Here is a 19,972-nt window from a genome sequence, read left to right as displayed (position 1 = left end):
CTGCTACTCTAAATAGTTAAAAATAATAATAGTAATAATAAATTCTATGCTTTCTATGACATTTTTGACAATTTGCCTGGTGGTTTGGCAGGTCGAATTGGAACGTGGGCCAGTTTTGGCCCACAGGCCTTATGTTTGACTCCCCTGCTGTAAACTATTAATAAAACCACATATTTCACAAGCTATTAACCGGTTAATCATTGTCAGCTATAAATAAGCCAAACTGTAAGTATTGACATCCTTCTGGCCCTGTAAACTATTAATAAAGCCACAGTTTCACTTATTTTTTAACTGTAATTTACTAATAATACCACACAATTTAGATGCTCACATCATTTTATCAGTGTAACCTATTAATTGAGTATAAATACTCACATTTCCATTACAGTAAAGTACTAATAAAACCACAAAGTGTAAGTATTGACACTATTGTAAACTAATAATATAACCACTCAGTTAGTTTAAATACTCATATCATTTTATCTTTTCATGTTATTAGTATTTTGTTGTGATTGAAAGGTGAGAGTATTCAAACTGTGTGGTATTATTATTAGTTTACAATAAAGGGGTGTGAGTGTGGACTGTGCCGTTTTATTAGTTCTTTTACAGTCATAAACTAATAATACCACTCAGTTTAAATACTCACAAATAGTCCTGCATGCAAGCATCTCCTAGAAAATCTTTAAATAATAAGAGCTTAAGAGCCCAAGAGGGAAAATGTTCCTTAGAATATTGTTGATGCATTTATGTAACAGGATTTAGTTGGTGGAGGTGGATTGTATAAGATAATACGTTGTAATAAAAATGGATACATTGATTGGGTTTAGATATTGAATAAATAAAACAAATTTAAAATAATAAATCTAAACTGACACTTCCTTCATGCAAACTCCAAAAATGTAACAAATACCATAAAGGTGCAGTGAAAAGCTGTATAAAGACGTTTGTGTCGATACTGTTCAAATGAAAAGTTCTGTACAAATATTAAAGTGACTGATTAATTGATAAACTGATAAACCGTCACCAGCCACGCGGTCGGTCCTGAGTCAGTCCTCGTGTTTGACCTGTTGGTCAAAGTAGGGAAACAACCATCTTGCTCATGACTCATGTGTCATTATAGAGCTATGCAGAAAGCCTCAGAGCAAACTGCTTATTACAATCAGGTAGACTCACGTGTTGAAGGTGAGTAACATCTAATTCACACAAGTCTAAGATTTACCACCACTGATGTAGGACGGCCAATCAATGCTCCGGTTTCTCTGCTTTCCTGCCAATTTCAGGTTCCGGGGCTTTTCTGCCGTCCACTCAGACGTCGCCTGGACTCTGGACTCTGCAGGCCACTTCTGTGTTGTTTGCTTTTTGTCACTGCTCGGACCTCGGTCCGATGTGGCAAGGTTACAATCTGCCATGAATCCTGCAATCACAGAAAACCAAGAGATTCAGACTAGTGGTGACTCATATTCATACTCACTTTGAACCTCAATGAATATGGAAGATGTGTGAAACTGTGATGTTTAGAGGTGCTACTCGGCAGATTGTATTACCTTTGGACAGCAGCAGACTGTCTGCAGACTGTGTTTAACTGAGTCACACAGGAATAAACAGAGACTCTATTTATCTAAAATAAACAAACATCCCAATGATAGCTTTGGTTTTCTTTATTGTTATCTTGTGTATCTTGGAGGGGAAATATTCTCCGTGGTTGGAACCCTTAATCTATTTTTTTCCAAAGCTGTGACCGGACAACTCTTCCAGAGATATTTTCCAGCAGCCTTGAAGGAAAATATGATTAGAGGTTATGAGCATTGTTCTTCTTCTGCCTGCGGTTTGTTATCTGTGTGCAGCGGCTTGTGTGTGTGTGTGTGTGTGTGTGTGTGTGTGTGTGTGTGTGTGTGTGTGTGTGTCTGACCTGAAAGCTTTCCAGTATCCGAGGTCAGAGGTTGTTTGGTTGCATGAGGAAATGACTGAATTGATAACGATCATTGAAACAGTTCATATCAGGACACGGCCAACAGCATTCCATCCCATCTAAATAATTTTTACTCAGGGGAAATTAGTGACGGAGTGTGTACAATTATTTATGGAACACATACGACGTTGTACAGCAGTCGGTAGCGTACAGGGCAGGGCTCCTCCTGCCAACTCCGAACACATGACAGATGGCTTCATCAGTCTGAAGTATAACAGAATTCAAGAGTCACGTAGCCATGTGGAGGGGAAATGGAGCATGGCGAGTTGTGCGGAACATAAAACCGCAAAAAGAAAAAAACTGCTCGACTGTCACAGCGGGACTTTTTGATTTCCATTAATGTGTGGTGTGAAAATCTGAATGGACCTGCACCTGCTGCCAGAGAGAGAAGAAGAGAACTCATCCCATTGTCTCTGTGCTCTGTTATGCACAACATAAACAAACAACATGCACAACGCTGCATGTTCAATTTATCTCTTTCTGTCTTCTTAGTCATTATTGTGGAACACTTTAGTCAGTCTGGGTTTATTTTTCAGGCCCACATTTGGTTGTTTTGTTCTTCTGCTCACGTTTGTGCCCCGCATAGTGAATATATTGGACAAAGGATGTGAGAGATGAAACCGTCAGGCCGGACGAAAAGGTTGTAGTGACATGGAGATGGTTGGTGTAACAGTAGAGGAGGCAGAAGATGGTGAGATGGAGGCAGATGATCCACTGCTGAGAACCTTTTTTTTTTTTAGACTATAATTGTATCTTTTTTCTTCTCTATTTGTTTTAATTCTGCACAATTTGGTGACCGGGTTTGATTTGATCTACTTAGGGATTTTACTCCTTTTAGGTTATTCTGCATCAGTGTGCTTCGTCACTGCACACAGCTTGGTTGCAATATGTTATAGATGTTTAGTGTCTCATTTGGGGCAGTTATGATTGGTGATTTGTTCTGCATGAATTTCCACATTTCGTGTCATTTTGGTTTGGTTTTTTTTGTAATTTCTGTGACCTACTTTTGTCTCAAATCTACATTATTTGCGTTATTCTGGTGTTTGTTATCGTTCCTGTTTATCTCAAATTGTGTTCTTTTCTTGCTTCATTCATTTTTCTAGCATTTTTTCCAAAGACTAAATTTGGTTGTTTGTTGTCTGTGCTCATTTTGGGTTTTCTGCCTTTCTCACATTTGTGTCTGTACACACAATACAAAACTTGTCAATAACAAGTGTTTTGACTTTGATTTTGGTCATTTTATATCTCAATTGGATCATTTGTGTTGTTTTACATTTCCTTTTGATCTTTCTGTGGACAAAGTTTCTCTATTCTGTGTCTCTGGTATTTTCTGTTGTTCTCTTTGTTGTTGCTGCTCTTTTTGAGTATGCAAAATGTGATTAAAAGGACAAGGACAAAAGAACCAAAGAAAAGACATGAGTAATACTGACATTGTACTTTGTGTACTGTCTCCTTTATTCATTTGGTTTCTCTTTTACTATACATCTCAGTGTATCTATTCTCTCTGTCTTCATGGCCAATTTATGTATCTAGGTTATATAATAGAATAATTTTCTAAGACAAGGGGCCAGCTTTGCTTACGGAGCCCTGGTTCAACTACAAGTTTCATCAATACAACTATGACAGTCTCAGATTAAATGGAACTTTACATTTCTTATAAGTGCAGTATTTATGGCAAAGTTGTTCTATACAATAATTATATGAGTACCTAACGAAGTTGCATGTTAGCGGAGGTCTTTGCTTGGTGCCTGTGCTTTATTTTTTAGAAACAAATTCTGCATGTTGACTTCCTCAGTTATACATAATTACAGTGTCTCCTCAGACTGTTTCTCATATGTTTTCTTCTGGCCAAGTGCCATCTGTATTTCTCTGATGTAACGTGACAGTGTTCAGAGATGGTGGCACACTTTGGTCCTCTGAAGATGCAGTGACTTTTTACATGATCCCCAAACTGGGACGCCTTGTGTACGGATAACACGCTGACCTATCATGCTATAGCCAATGTGCTCCGTGTGCAACTGACGGGGATCTGACCCGAATTTATCAACGCTTTTAGTTACACTTTCACCCTCATGTGTCACCTTACCTAACTCGCCCTACCGGCATTTAATGTTTGCAGGGCAGGTTTGTGTGAGTGTGTGTGTGTGTGTGCGTGTGTGTGGATGTAGATGCAGGCAGAAACTGACGTAGTGGTTTGTGTCTATACGCACCATGAAATGCAGGACAGCTCAAATGTAGCTGTTCAGTCGTGGATACCGTGTATTGATGTGCACCTCATTTACTAAGATATAGTGGATACGTTGTAGGAGATGGACAGGCATATGGCATTCATCCCAAATCTTAATCAAATAATTTGAAAGAATGAACCAAAAAAAAAAGAAAAATCCATCACATCTCGTATGTCTTGGTGAAAAATTATTTGCATAATGCAAGTAAGAAGAGGTTGAGGGTTCTTGCAATATGTAAATCAGAGTATGATTAAAGGATATTACCATGAACACAAGTGCAATCACAAAGTGGAAATGTATTGGCAATGCTTGTCTACCCAATGCTCTTGAATATGACAGAGTTCACTGACACTGCAAAGAAGAAACCAGTTCATTACCATCAACCCAGAGTGCAGGTATTTCATGTGCTGCACCATATTATGCTAACAGCTTGATGATTGCAGTGGTGGAGGGCGGGCCTCACACTCAGCATGTCTGACAGTGGAGGAAAAATGGATGAATTAAATGGAGTGGATATGAAAGTGTTGTGGTTTGTCACTTGTGCTCAAAATGACAAGATTATTTTTCCAGTAAAAGCTTCCTGCCAGCATATCAGAAGCAGCAAGTTAACTTGACTTCTTATTTAATGCATTGGGTGCGGTGGCACAATGAGGGTTTGGAAGCCAAATGTCTCTCTTATTTCTAAAATAATGAGAGACACACGGAGGGGGAAGGGTTGTAAAACGGCACAGAATGGAAAAAAATTACAGAGCCGGTCATATTTGATGTGAAATACTGCAAAGGAAGAGTGTCTTTTTACATCCGAAGTACAATAACTGACAAGGGCTCTTATTGCTGCACAGCTCTCAACCTTCACAGTGAACAATACCACTTGAGTGAGATGGAGTTGGGAGACTCACCGTCTGAACACACAGTGGTGAAATCACAGTTATACAGCTCTGTGTTGTGACTGGACTGTGGGAGCCATACAGACTAGTAATCAAATGAGGTGCCCCAATTTCTTCAAAAGTGCTCTTTTTAAAGGTTGCACCAAAGGCTGTGCATGTCTTTCAAATGAAACACCATAGATTGTACAAATTACCCCCCCCCCCCCCCCCCCTTCCAAAAAAAAGAAAAAAGAAGAAGAAGAAAAGATGGCATTTTATCTCGCTATTTGGCAAGGTCTCCTTTTAAAGAAAAGAAAACGTCTTGCATATGTTATATCCTCTTGAAATAAAACAATGGCGTGTTTATGGGCAAACGATATCCCCTAGAGAACCTTACCATCCCATTCTTTAAACCTGACCCTCTGTCTACAAAATCTGAAACTGCACTGCCCTCTAGAGGTGCAGCACACAAAGTACAGTCCTATTAGGGTGACCACATGGAGCTATTTGTCTTCAATATATATTTATTATGTTTTGCCTTTTTCACATTTTGTTTTTGTGTATTCCTATGAAATGTTACATTTGTACAAAGTGCTTAGGATCACACTGACTACCCGGAACTGGTTTGCAGCACGCTCATTCAGTATTATGTTTGGGTTTGCTGGAAGCTTCAGCAACATGCACACAATCTCACCAGGTCGAGGAGAAAAATAAATTGACTTCATTTTGCAAGATCATCTCTGACATTTTAAGAAACATTGAAAAATATACAATCACTCAGAATTAAATTGACTTCTTCAAAGTTGTCGTATTTTTTTTAAAATTCAGGCACACGTTCATAAAATCTTTATTGACTACAAATCCCATAGACGTTTGTTATTACGTCAGTTCCGTTTATCAAACGTCACACGATAAATACGGCTAATGTAGCGTATAACGTCTAAATATTACGGACATAACAATCGTAATTTTTATTAAAGTTAAAATAATTATTGATTGTTGGACGTTTCCTTCTGTTTTTTTGCGGTTAATGAAATGAGGACACGTCGCGTTGTTGTGACGTCATGGCTATTCGCTCGTATCATTGGCTGTGTCCTTTTCCCATGAATTTTCCCGCGCTGTCCGCCATGTACAACAACACAGTGAACTGTCAGGCTGCAAAAGACGATAAACTAGCCTCTCTGTGAGTTTATAACATATATTTAAACCAGGACCGAAGCTGTTACTGTACTATAATGCCGTGCTTGGACTACGACCCCGCCTCTCTGCCGGATTTGTTGCCACTTTACTATCGTCGCTTGTTCCCTTTCTCTCAGTATTACCGCTGGTTAAACTATGGAGGAGGTGAGTAAGTCGGTACACCGGAGCAGTTCAACCCTGTTGTCGCTGATCACATGCTGTTGAAACCGACCAGCTAAGACTATATTCCCTCATATACTGAAGTATGTTGAATCGCCTAGTGAAATACAATTCAGTCCACTACATCCATTAAAAAAAACAGCTGTTATTTGTCACTTTTCAGGTCATTTTACATGAACGGATATGTGCATATATTTACTAACAACCTTAACTGAAAACATCTGGATTTTGTTGTTTTATGATAGAGATGTAGACCGGGCTTGCCATGTGATAAGTGATTGCTAATGCTGGCTCATATGGAATAATTTTGTGTAGTTTAAGTAAAAATGAATAGAATAAATGTCCTAAATAGGCAGGAACACGGAGGATAATGGCCCTGTAGGACTCGGACTTAAATGTGACCTTATGCAGAATAAAGTGGAAAAAGCACATATAAGTTGCACTTTGTCTCATTGGGATTTTTATCAGCGTTGACTCCTGATTATTGGATTAGTATGAACTGAAAAAAGCCCCAGAATCTGCGACAAAAAGACCTTCAGTAAAGATCCAACAATCTTTTTTCACCACTGATGATGCATATAGTCATTTCACTTCCCACAAAATAAGTTTACTACGTGCTGCTAATGTCATATTTGTCTCTTGTCCAACCGCAGTGCAGAAGAACTACTTTCAGAATCGGGAGTTCTCCTTCACACTCAAAGACGACATCTACGTCCGCTACCAGTCGTTCAGCACCCAGAATGACCTTGAGAAGGAAATGCAGAAAATGAACCCTTACAAGATTGACATCGGAGCCATTTACAGCCACAGGGTAAGCCTTTTCACTCTTGCTTTGTGCCTCTCAGGGTTTCTGCATGGCTGCAGACTCATGGAGAAGGTTTGTCGTTGTTTGTCACCCACAGCCAAAACAACACAACACCGTGAAGTCGGGGACCTTCAAGGCTCTGGAGAAAGAGCTGGTGTTTGATATCGATATGACGGATTACGATGATGTGCGAAGCTGCTGCAGGTAAATCATGTAGTTCATCATAGTATAGCAATGCAAGTACCTTTATTAGTCAACAGTGAGTGTCCCGACACTCATGATTATTAATAACTTTATTCCCAGTGCTGCAGACATTTGCTTGAAGTGCTGGACCCTGATGACCATCGCTATTCGTATCCTGGATCGAGCTCTGCGAGGTAGGATTGTCTCTGATTTTAATTATTAGGCATCTGCGTGTGTTGGGAGTTTTCATGAGTTTAGCATCAACTTCTTTTTATGTTGTTTCCAGACGACTTTGGTTTCCAGCACCTGCTGTGGGTTTATTCTGGCAGAAGAGGAGTCCATTGTTGGGTTTGTGATGAAGCTGCCAGGAAGCTCTCTGTCGCGGCTCGCTCTGCTGTGGCAGAATATCTCAGCCTGGTGAAGGTAACAGTAGTTGGTCATTTCCCAAAATAACCAGCTGCAGAAATAAATCTGCTATGATAAACGTTATTTCATTTTTGGCAGGGTGGAGAAGAAACGGTGAAGAAAGTCGTGCTGACAGATCCAATTCATCCTTTTATCGGGTACCTATGTTTTTCTGATTTGTTTATAATTGTCTTTAATTTTGTTTAATCTCTGTCTCTGAGTTGTGTCTTAGTTTCAGCTGGTAAAGAGTCTATAATCTTCACAGAGAGTCTCTGGCGGTGGTGGAGCATTACTTTCCTCGATACGCACTGAAGGATCAGGACATACTCGGACGCCAAGAGTCTGTCGACAAAGTGCTGGCTCTCACGCCTGAAGATATCCTTCTCACTGGAGGCAGCATGGTCATCTGTAGTATTGCTGTCAGCATTTAAATGTTGCTGTGAAAAAGTGCAGAAACCACTGAAATTGACCCTAACTCATCCTCCACATGTAAGAAAAGAGCTTCAGCAGGTCTTTCAGAATGAGAAGAAGCCAGAGATGCGCTGGAAGCATGTTAAAGACCATGCGTTCAAAAAACAGGTCAGTCAACCTGCTTATGTGGGTTGTTTTTTTTCATTTGTATGATCAGAAGAACAGGATTTATAGCTACAGTTTCTGCTTTTGCAGGGCACCAGCAAAAAGAGCCAGCATTTTGACAAAGAGATCATGCTGCAGTATTGTTTCCCTCGGCTGGACGTTAATGTCAGTAAAGGTGTGAACCATCTGCTGAAAAGTCCGTTCAGTGTGCATCCTAAAACAGGTGAGCAAAGATGTGAAGTTTGTCTTCAATTAGTCAAAATTGTAATATGTTTATTTCTATACTATTCTGTTTCGACAAAAAAGCACGACCAGCAATCAAACAAGCCCGACAATCCGATTTGCATTTGTCAAAAGTGACAGAATATGTTTATCTATCTAGTTCAGGGATCCCGGCTCACTGTGGCCAAAGGCAGGGCACACCCTGGACAGGTTGTCAGTCCATCGGTCTCCAGAGAGACCAACAACACACACTGTCATATCCACAATTATGGACAATGGAAACGCACCGATTTGCCTCACGTGGAAGTTGTTGGCGATTTGAATTGAAACTTATTAAAAAAGAGAGATGTAAGTCAGTGTAAAATTTAAAAATGTTTAAAACAAACCAAACTGAAGCAGAAATGAGAAATCTGAGGATCTGTGGTTACATCAGTCAGTCTTTCATGTCCTCAAGCAGATGATCTGTTCTTGTATTAAAATCTTATTGCAAAAAAATAAATAAAAAAGTGCCTGGTCTGTAATTCTTCTACTGGAAGTGAAGTTTAGACTTTGAGTCTTCGTGTTTCATGTTTTTCCTCTTGTGTGATCATGTCCATCTAATGAGGTTTTAAATGTACAGTGAATCAGTAAAGGCACAGTCTCAACTGTCTCTTTTTCTCGGTTCAGGTCGCATTTCTGTTCCCATTGACCTTAAAGAGTTGGATACGTTTGATCCTTTCGCTGTGCCCACCATCAGGTAGAAGATTTTGGTTTGTCCGCAGCGTTTCACCCTCACAAAGTTGCTCATGTGGGAGTTGTTGCTCTCCATTTTTTAAATTTTTTTTTTTATTTCTGTCTTATTTCAGTCTGATCTGTGAGGAGTTGGATCGACCGCGGACGGGCGAAGAGGAGGAGAAGTCAGAAGACGCTAAAGAGAAGGAAGATGAGAAGGATGCAGCAGAGAAACGAAAGATTCGAGGTGAGTGACCTTTAAATGAGAGAAACAATAAATGTTCCTGGAAGTCAGTCGCGTCAGGTTAGCTTTACTTCCTGTGCGCGATCAGTCCGGTTCCTCCCTCGTCAAAATGAGGAAAACTAGTGTCCAGACGAGATGATTCCTGCTCCTGAAAGTTTCAGTTTAGTGATGATTTTCTTCACAGATTACAAAAGAACGAGCTTGGCGAAGTACGTGAAACACTTTGATCAGTTTCTGGACTCGATGGCTCGCTCGAGGAAAGGAGAACTTCTTAAGAAGAGCGGTGTGTTTAAAGTCCTGCCACGTTAATGAAAGTTACTGTTCAAGACTTTCACATTGTAGTCATTTTGTTTTCTTTGTCTTTTTCTGTCGCAGATCTTCAGAAAGATTTCTAAGTGGACCAACAGTCAGAAAACAAGTGGCTTCTTGTGGCTCTCTGATTGATTAGATATGGCTGGTGGTGAACACTTTGAGCATCATTCCTTTGAGTAACGGTCCAGTTTTTCCTGTGGTTTTTCTGAGATTCAGTGATTATATATTCATAAATTAAACTGAATAATAACGTTCCTCTGTCTTTCTGTGGCATTGCATTGTAAATGATCAGGTTCATGTATTTTCTAAATTTTATTTTTCTGTTGTCATACAGGCAAAAATAAAATTGGTGTCTGCTCTTGTAAAACCTTGCATTTTATTCACCTTTCAATAAAAACTGAAGTTATTTCACCTTATTCAGTTTGAAGATTACGATCAGCAGGTACATAGTTGTTATCACAGAACTCGGTATGCAGTTGATGTTTAACCACTATAAAATGGAAAACATGTACGTTATGGACTGAATTCATCATACGAGCTCTCCTGTTTGGGGCTTTTTGCCGTTAAAATAAGTCGGTCTAATTCTACAATATTTGAGGAAATTCTCATAATCTGAACCTGTGTGCTTATTTCATAATACAATAATCCCTCCAGCAGCAGTTGACCAGCAACTTTCCTTAATGGCCACATGAACAACTGGATACCTGAATCATAACTCAAATCAATTGTGGTTAATGTTAATGTGTTTTGTATTAAATAATGCCTCGTTAGATGGTTCTGATGAGCTCCTCTTTTCATACTGTGAAGATGCCACAAAGATGCCACCTACTGCAAGGCTTCTGAGAATTATAGCAGCTAATTCCATGAAGACAAACGTTTGACAGAAAATTTTAAGAATCAAGTTAGATATGGTTTACCTTAAAATAACCCCAATAATAGAGTAGTTTGAAGTTATTTCATTTGATGCCCAATTCACATGTGCTGAAAGTGACTTCTCATGCCACTGTTAGTTGATAAGCTAAGGTTTCCCCCTCCAAGCCCGAACTGCTTATGTCTTAACAAAATGAGGTGGCCACCTGAAAACAAGCGGTGTAGTTGTTTACATCATGTACACCCCACTCATTTTGATTTGTTTAGTAATTTCCCATTGACCTTGTGTGGGCAGAGATGGGCAAAGCCGCATCAAATCAGGATAAAATGTCTCTTTTGGAACCACAAAAATAATTATTTCTGTTGATTAAAGCTAATAAATCCTTTATTAGAATAAACTTGAGAGCAATCTAATGAAGTTATATGTATGATATAGGGATTTTTCAGTTGAATTTGGTGTTTTTTGGGCTTCTTTCCACATTGTTAAATTGAAAAACGTTCATTTAAATGCTGAGAGATTGTGGTTGATCTTGTTTTCTGTTCCGTCTGTGTTGAAGACAAAGTGTATCATCCTTTATTCACTCTGAGGTTTGCTGGATGAGTCACATCTCAAATACTGACATTAGAAGGATTGTTAAGAAAGGTCAGTCTCCTTAGCCTCAGTGGACATGGAGGGACTGATGTGGACAATTACTAAGCTCTTGTTTGCACTGGTGGATGACTCCCAGCATAAGAACTTCAACAACTCAGCTCTGCATCCACAATCTTCCTCCCTATGAGATGAATAAATATGTATTCTGTCCTCACATCTCATTCATTAAAAATGCACTGTATTTACAGATTTGTTTATCAATTAACTGAAGTTTTAAATTAAAGTTGTTGGGTTTTTTTTGTGGTGTTTTGCTATAATTTTCTTAATTTGTTCATTTAAATTCATTTTGCCATTGTTAATCTATTTAATTTAGGTGAAAACAATTTCTGGGGCAGTTACTACGTAATGTATAAAATAATTATCAGTTATTAAAAGGACACGTTTTTAATTCATAAGTAAATAAAATCAACCGGAAGTAATCATGGCGTCTCTCCCGGATATGACGCCAGATCGGAGGTCAGCGGTTCTCTCTCGCAGCCATCTTGGATCTAACGTCCTAAGTTGGTGAGTGTCTCCGCCGAAAATCCGCCTTCATCCTGCCGTTTTCCACTAATTCACATCCCAGACGAAGGTCTCACACGCTCGTTAATGTCTGCTCTTCACGGCAGTGTGACTATTGTTCCCGTCAGGCCGCCGTGTCGGTTGATAAATGCGCCGTTATGCCGCCATTTACCGGCTCAAAATGGGGGAACATGATGTCTCCACTGAAAGTCTGATCGGGCCGCAGACGGCTGCGGGACACAATCAATGAAGTTGATTTACGTGACAACAAGCAGGCCACCTGTAGGACGATGAACTACAGTGACTCGGTGGTTTGAAGAGTTTATTCGTAGGCTGCCTCCCCGTGTTGGGCGAACGGAGTGACTAATGGTAGCAGAAGCTAATGTTAGCAAGTACTGAGCGAAAAGCATGGGTTCCCTCACCTTCTCACCTCCTCGCGAAGTCTCGAATATAACGTTAGGTGTTGCTCTACTAGACGCCTTGTTTACATTCGCGTTTGCTCTTGCGCCACTAGTAAACTGATGCGGTTGTCTGTCCCTTCTGTAGCAACCATGCCTGGCGAAGCCACAGAAACGGTCCCTGTCACCGAGCAGGAGATGCAGCAGCCTCAAGTCGAGACCGGTGAGTATCGTTTGGTTTTCTCCTCAACCTGCCTGCAGCACTTAATAACCTTACCCGGTGGGGTCCTGGATCTCCACAAGGGCATAACAATCACCCACATGTGACAGTTTATTGATCAAGTAGATGTGTAAACATAACTCAAACCACTGGGTGGGTTCAGGGTGTGACTCTGAGTTGATGGAACAGGTGATAAGGTTTTTTGTTTTTTTTTCTGTCACCAGCCACGTGGTGCAAACGGTTGTAGCAGTGATTTCACTCTGGAGACTTTGTAATCGAGCAATCCAGGACCCTTCGTTTTATACTGTGAACTGACACCTGTGTGATGCATAAGTGGTATTTTTTTGCACAATGCATGGAGTTGAGTGTGGTTTTGTCACAACAAACATGAATCTTTGAAGAAAAGTTAACAATATAACATTTTTGTCACTTATTTTTTTGTAGAAATGACTAAGTTTGTGAAATAGTTTGTGTTGTAAGTCTTGAATTATTAGGCTTTTGACCTGAACTGCTGTGAGTGGAACATCGAATCAGGTCAACTGGGCATAGTTGCATATTTTTAATGACAGTGGCTAAGTCAATTGTTTTGAAGTGTCTCTTTTCTGAACAAATAAGGAAACTTATAGTGTGTAAATGGCAGGTTTCATACGCTCCATTCGGAGCAGTTTAAAAGTTACAACAATTATTCATGCCTATCAAAGAACAATGTCATTCAAAGACTTATTGTAAATTTGAGTTAGTGGCATTACAATAGAGCAGATGGGGTGTGTACATTAAGTAGTAGGCAATTGTAGGTGTTGGATGATGTTAATAAGCCAGCTTGTTATTCAGCAATAAATCGACTTGGTAATTTCAAGTCTGATTGTCTCACTTGTTAATGAGCTATACATGTAATATTGCCATTCTGCAGTGTGAAACCCTTTTTAAAGAATTAATTTCCAGACTGCATTATGTCAGCTATGGTAAAGTACTGGTAAATCCTCAGCAGCTGTATTATGTATTCTGTTCAAATGTGACTGCAAAATGCAAATCCTTTTTGCATTTTAAGGTGTTGTTAATGCAGCTATGCCAGGTGTCCTGTCAGCGTTCTTCTAAAATGATTGATTTTAGTGTTGTTTACTAATAAAATGTCAAGTTTGCGTTCAGTAATCGAGTTAGATGTTAAGTAGTTTTGCAAAGTAGGGTGTGGTTTTTCTTTTAGCAATTGTGTCACTTGAAGACACTGCATGAAGTTGTGGACACTATCACTTCTCCGTTGAACGCACCCATTTCACTTAGTTTTTCTTCTTAAAGACAGATAAAACTCAAAGCCAACTCCACTTGTCCTCCTCACAGTCTTTGTGCTTGTTCACGTGTGGAGCACAGTTTCGTTTTTCCTCCACAAAGTCTTTTCATGAGGCTTGCACTTGAAGCATCAACCGTGGTTGTCCTACCTATTGTTATACTGTTGCTCTTCCTTCATCAGCTGCAGAAGTTTTGACTTCTCCTGGGGTGGCTGTTCAGACAGCGAACAAAGTAATCCCGTTGGAGAACCCTCCAGATTCTTGCCTTCCTTCTCAAGAGCAAGGCTTTGCAGAAGAAACTGGCACTCATGCCACTTGCAATCGGCCAAATGGTCTTGCTGATCCTCTTGAAGTGGCTGAGCTGAAAGAAGCAGATAAAGACGAGTCAACACCAGTCTCACAGGAAGACCCAAGTAGTGATGCGGCAGGAGTATCTGCTGGTTTACCACCTCCCGAAGAGTCTATTTCTACTGCTGAGAGTCCCATTATATCCTCAGAGCTGCAAAATCTGAAAGAGGCACTCGCTACTGAAAAGGGCCAAAATCTGTCCTTTGTAACTGCTGAAGAAACAATCAGCCAAGAGGTTACAGAGATCCCTATTGAGGTGCAGAAATCTGGAGAAAATAAAGTGATGGCAGAAAAACCAGCTGATTCACAACCATCTGTTCCTGAAGATTTCAATGTGAACAGTGAACCTGTGAAGATGAGTGAAACGGCTCAAGACAAAATGTTGCCTGATGATGTGACCATCCAAGTGGTGACTCAAAGTGAAAACCTTGAGAAGAAGGAACCTGTCATACTTCTCTCCGAGACCATTCAGTCTAAGGGGAACACTAAAAATGATGCTCCACCCATTTCCACCAGCAATCTGTCAGGTTGGTTTGAGTTCTGTGAAAACTGGATGCATTCCCCTCCCTGTGTTTGTCCTGATGTACTGAATCCATCACCAGGTTTTAAGTACCTGTCTTTTTTTTTTAAGTCTCTTTTGAAGCTCCCGTCTGTTTGTGCTTTTAATTTTGATAGGCTGTGACTGGGTCAGTTGCCCTTCCTTTTTTCAGTATTTTGGCTTTCCTACATTTTACTGTAGTTATCAGACTATAAAGTGTATCTCCTTTCCAATTTCAAAACCAGATCAAACTAATTATATAATTTAATATTTATGGGTTTTATAAAGTTTTTTCAATATCAATTTCAGCTCAACACAAAGCCACTTTATTGGTTGTAATAACCATGCTAATCATTTGCCTGCTGTTTGATAGTTAGTGTTTGAAGCACCAGGTCAGAGGTTTGATTTGTCTGACAAATCTTTGTGTGAGCTCTCATGAGGTGTGATGTGCACTTCAAGTGCAGTTGGAGTTTTGTGTTTAGTGCATCCTGACTAAATGTAGGTTTTCCGTGTGGAGATTGGCAGCACATAATTGGAATGACGGTTTTTGCATTGGTATTTATAAGGAGGATGAGAACTCTTTTTCTAACACAAAGCAAACATGCGTCGTCTTGGTTTGTGGACGTTTAACCTGCATGGGTAAGACTTTTACTGTTTCGGCACTATATTAAAGAATCTTTTTTCACTCAGCTGCACCTCCTGCCCAACCTCCCTCCCAGCCACCCCAGGCAGCTGCAGGGGCTGCTAAGCCGAAAGGCAAGGATGCCAAGAGCTCAAAAGGTTCCTCTGCCCCAAAAGCTGTCCCTGGCAGAAGGAAACGCTCTTCAATGTCTGCCTCCTCTTCCTCCCCCACTTCACCTAAATCTACCCCCTCCTCTACTCCCCTGTCACCCGGGCTATCTCCCTTGGCTTCCTCACCTGGTGGCGTATCTGCTCATAATGCAACCCGGTCCGGCCCTAAAGTTGTCAAAGCTAGCAAACAGGGTAAACCTCTAAAGGGAGAGGGGTTTGTTCCTGCTTTTCTAGAAGTGCAGGAAGTGCAGGAAAAGCCAGTAAAGTGTTTCGTGAATGAACCTGTGCACTTTGAAGCAAACCCAGCATCAGCGGAGATGAAAATTCCACCCCCACCTGTTGCTAAGCCTGTTGCAGCCCCGGCTGCATTTAAAGTTACCTCAAAACCTGCTGTGGCAGCACCAGTTTCATTTTCAGATGCTATTGTTGCCAGCCCTCCGAAGTCAGTTGAAATGAAGGCTCCTCCCTCAAAGGCTGTGTCTTTCGTTTCTGCTGCTGATGACGAGCTTCCCCCTCTCATACCTCCTGAGAAACAGATGAAACCAGTGCCTGCAATTGTGCCTCCTGCAGAAAAAGAGGATGTACAGCTTGCTACATCTCCCAAAGAACTTCAAAGTTGCCCTATTGAAGTTTCAAAGGCACTGCCCAAAGCTAAGCGTGACACTGAGCCCAAGCCATTGTCTGTCATGGTAGCTGCGACACCAGGTCCAGCAAAGATTGTTTCTGTTGAAAGTACTAAAGTAGTTGAAGTAGCCTCCACTGCAGTCGTTGAGGTTCTCAAACCAGCTCCAATTGAAGCTCCTAAAATTGTTACCAAGGCTGAGTCGGTTGCTGCCAAGCCTGTGGTTGAGGCCAAACCTGCTCCCATTAAGGTTGCCAAACCTGTGGTTGAGGCCAAACTTTCACCCATTAAGGTTGCCAAGCCTGTGGTTGAGGCCAAACCGGCCCCAGTCGAGGTTGCCAAGCCTGTGGTTGAGGCCAAACCTGCTCCCGTCAAGGTTGTCAGGCCTGTGGTTGAGGCCAAACCTGCTCCAGTCGAGGTTGCCAAGCCTGTGGTTGAGGCTAAACTTGCTCCCGTCAAGGTTGCCAAGCCTGTGGTTGAGGCCAAACCGGCCCCAGTCGACGTTGCCAAGCCTGTGGTTGAGGCTAAACTTGCTCCCGTCAAGGTTGCCAAGCCTGTGGTTGAGGCCAAACCGGCTCCCATCGAGGTTGCCATGCCTGTGGTTGAGGCCAAACTGGCTCCTGTTGAGGTTGCCAAGCCTGTGGTTGAGTCCAAACCGGCTCCAGTCGAGGTTGCCAAGCCTGTGGTTGAGGCCAAACTGGCTCCAGTCGAGGTTGCCAAGCCTGTGGTTGAGGCCAAACCGGCTCCCGTTGAGGTTGCCAAGCCTGTGGTTGAGGCCAAACTTGTTCCCGTTGAGGTTGCCAAGCCTGTGGTTGAGGCCAAACCGGCTCCCGTTGAGGTTGCCAAGCCTGTGGTTGAGGCCAAACTTGTTCCCGTTGAGGTTGCCAAGCCTGTGGTTGAGGCCAAACCGGCACCCATTAAGGTTGCCAAGCCTGTGGTTGAGGCCAAACCGGCTCCCGTTGAGGTTGCCAAGCCTGTGGTTGAGGCCAAACCTGATCCCGTCGAGGTTGCCAAGCCTGTGGTAGAGGCCAAACCAGCTCCTGTTGAGCCCTATGTCTCTGCACCCCGCAAACTCACATTTGCAGAGGCCGTTGCAAAACCTGTCCCTGTTAAACCTGAATCTGAAATAATCAGCACCACCCCTGAGCCTGTCTCCTCACCTAAACCTATCCCGGCACCTTCTAAAACCCCTGCAAAGGTGGAGTCCGTCATCAAGAACGAAGCTGGTATTTCATTCACTCTCCTCTTTTGTACCTGCTGTTTGAACATTTGGACATAATCGCTTATTTAAAAGTACTGTTATTAGACCTAGATTCTTCTTTTTCTGCACTGTGGTTCAATAGTAAGATGCACCTTTTCGCTCTACTCCCGATTTCAGAATCATTTTAGTTGTTTCGTTCTCCTACTACAGTTCTTAACAAAGTTTGTCTTTGTTCCAAATGTCTTGTTCAGTCTGATCATTGTTTCAGAAGGTAAGGTGGTATGTTAGTAACATGTTAAAAGAGAAAAAAAATATCAGGTTTGAGGCAAGACCATAGTCTGATTAGTGCTGCTTAAAAGCCATACAATATAAACATGCTGTATTATAAATCATTGATTTTCACGTTCATTCCCAGATCAACCTTCAGATATACATACCAGTGATAGGTGGCACGTTGTATCTAAATTCTCTACTGGTGATTTCTTTAGGATCCGGTACCGAGTCGGACAGCGATGACTCAGTCCCAGAGCTGGAGGAACAGGACTCTGCGCAGACACAAACGCAACAAGCTCAGGTGAGGTTCTAGTATTGCTGCAACAGATTGATTCTTCCTCTTCAGTGATGATTTACACAGTGACTTTCGTTCTTCTGAGCCTATTGAAGCCAGCATTTCTGTCCTGAGAAGAGATTTATTATCCAAGTTAGATTTGTTAAATTGCTGTATTTGTCCTTTACGTGCGCTGTTAATGAATATATTTTCTATCTTCAGCTTGCAGCAGCTGCTGAAATAGACGAAGAACCCGTCAGCAAAGCCAAACAGAGCCGCAGCGAAAAGAAAGCACGAAAGGTAATTGTGAAATTCATGAAGCATCAAGTTGTTTTTTTAGTCTTTGGTCACATTTACCAACATTCTGCCATTTCTTGCAGGCAATGTCAAAGCTTGGTCTCAGGCAGGTCACAGGGGTCACCAGAGTCACCATCCGTAAGTCAAAGAACATCCTGTTCGTCATCACCAAACCAGACGTCTACAAGAGCCCTGCATCAGACACATACATCGTCTTCGGCGAAGCCAAGGTAACGAGCTCTTTTAAACATTACCAACCTGCTGTGTGTACCGTTTGAAGCAGAGAACTCGAGTAATTGAGGTTTACATAATGATATAATGTTGGTTGCCAAATGTTGTATTCATCAATTTCATATCGTTTGTGCTCCAGATTGAAGATCTTTCCCAACAAGCCCAGCTGGCAGCCGCAGAAAAGTTCAAGGTACAGGGAGAGGCTGTATCAAACATCCAGGAAAACACACAGACGCCAACAGTACAGGAGGAGAGCGAAGAGGAAGAGGTGAGATGCAGTTTTAAAATGGGCAGATTTTACCTGGTTGGGAGATTGTGGAGTTAACAAGTATTTATTGATTGTCTTTTCAGGTTGATGAAACCGGAGTTGAGATTAAGGACATTGAACTCGTCATGTCACAAGCCAACGTGTCGCGAGCGAAGGCTGTACGCGCCCTGAAAAACAACAACAACGACATTGTCAATGCCATTATGGTAATTTTATTATATTGCTTTTTTTAATTGTGGTGGTGTCCCCCCCCCACCGTTTCAATCTGCCCTGCAGAAGTAAATCTCTTCAGTGATGATTAACACAGTGACTTTCGTTCTTCTGAGTATACTGAAGCCAACATTTCTGTCCTGAGAAGAGAGTGGGGACTCTTAACTCCCTTTACATTAACTGAACATGTTTTAACCTTGTGGTTTTTCTTTGCTTTGCAGGAGTTGACGATGTAGTGGGACCCTGCCAACGCAGAGTTGAAGAGAGGTTGCTGATTTAATCTTGAGCTCGTTTATACAGTTTATACCCAAGATGGAAATAAAGTTGTGGCTTGATGAACTGAACATTCGGTTTAATTGTTTTTGTTTTTTCAAGGAAGTGATTGGTGGAGTTTTACTGTGGGTTATGATGGCAATGTGTCTTGAGTCGAATATTTTTATTCACCAGTATGATTTCAGCATTTGAATTGCAGCTACTGGTAATTGAGTTGTGACGGTGTTCCACACAGGAGTGTTAAAACCTGTTTTGTTTGTTTTCCCCCTTTGTTTAGCAGTAAAAATAATACTGGAAATGTTAACCGATGAATGAAACATTGTCATTCTGAGGACTCTTGATCGAGAACCATGTTTAGCTGTATGTTCAATTTCTAAAGCTGATAACATGCTTTTTTTACTTAAAAGCTTCCACCGAATGAGCTGCAGGAGAAATTTAAAGAGCTGCAAATGGTTGAACTTCTTACTTTTACAATCTTTTCCAAAATTGCTTTCACCATGAAATTATTTGTTTTAAAGTGTTAACATTCTCAAATCAAAAATGTAATGCTGAAAAGTAGATTATATTCATGCAATGCTTGATCTATATCCGTTATGAAGCTGCATGCACGTGTAGGCACACTACCAACACAGCTGGATTATAAACTGGTTTCCTATTTTACATTTGGCAGACAGTCATCATATTAAATTTATTTTAACTTCTCATTTTGCTAAAACTCAAATTACAGTTTGTAATCCAGGCTTTGCTGGGCACTTTTCGTCCCTAAATGTTGTTAAATCACACCTGGCAAATGTTGGAGATGCATTTGGTAAATATTCCGGCCTTTATCCAGTCGCTTTAG

General features: G+C 41.2%; 2 protein-coding genes across 3 annotated transcripts; both read left to right on the top strand.

Annotated features, from left to right (window-relative positions):
- Positions 1-6,162: 6,162 nt before the first annotated feature.
- prim1 (DNA primase subunit 1) lies at positions 6,163-10,649 on the top strand. The gene is made up of 13 exons (XM_080468602.1): positions 6,163-6,407; positions 7,076-7,233; positions 7,325-7,431; positions 7,531-7,604; positions 7,697-7,833; positions 7,915-7,973; positions 8,081-8,190; positions 8,303-8,394; positions 8,482-8,614; positions 9,280-9,349; positions 9,459-9,571; positions 9,753-9,851; positions 9,944-10,649. The coding sequence occupies exons 1-13, from the start codon at positions 6,299-6,301 to the stop codon at positions 9,961-9,963; spliced, it is 1,281 nt and encodes a 426-aa protein (XP_080324728.1). The 5' UTR covers positions 6,163-6,298; the 3' UTR covers positions 9,964-10,649.
- Positions 10,650-11,826: 1,177 nt separating this feature from the next.
- On the top strand, positions 11,827-19,202 carry naca (nascent polypeptide associated complex subunit alpha). 2 transcript variants are annotated; one of them, XM_080470580.1, is made up of 8 exons: positions 11,827-11,906; positions 12,450-12,524; positions 17,794-17,879; positions 18,075-18,152; positions 18,233-18,379; positions 18,520-18,648; positions 18,732-18,854; positions 19,080-19,202. In XM_080470580.1, the coding sequence occupies exons 2-8, from the start codon at positions 12,455-12,457 to the stop codon at positions 19,092-19,094; spliced, it is 648 nt and encodes a 215-aa protein (XP_080326706.1). In that variant the 5' UTR covers positions 11,827-11,906; positions 12,450-12,454; the 3' UTR covers positions 19,095-19,202. The 2 variants fall into 2 exon arrangements, with proteins under 2 accessions (XP_080326706.1, XP_080326705.1); XM_080470579.1 differs by lacking the exons at positions 11,827-11,906; positions 12,450-12,524 and adding exons at positions 13,992-14,679; positions 15,381-17,330.
- The last annotated feature ends 770 nt before the right edge of the window (positions 19,203-19,972 follow it).

Source organism: Lipophrys pholis (assembly GCF_963383615.2).
Source record: "Lipophrys pholis genome assembly, chromosome: 8".
Lineage (NCBI taxonomy): Eukaryota > Metazoa > Chordata > Actinopteri > Blenniiformes > Blenniidae > Lipophrys > Lipophrys pholis.
Note: the sequence above shows the minus strand (reverse complement) of the source record. Positions and strands in the feature narration are given on the sequence as shown.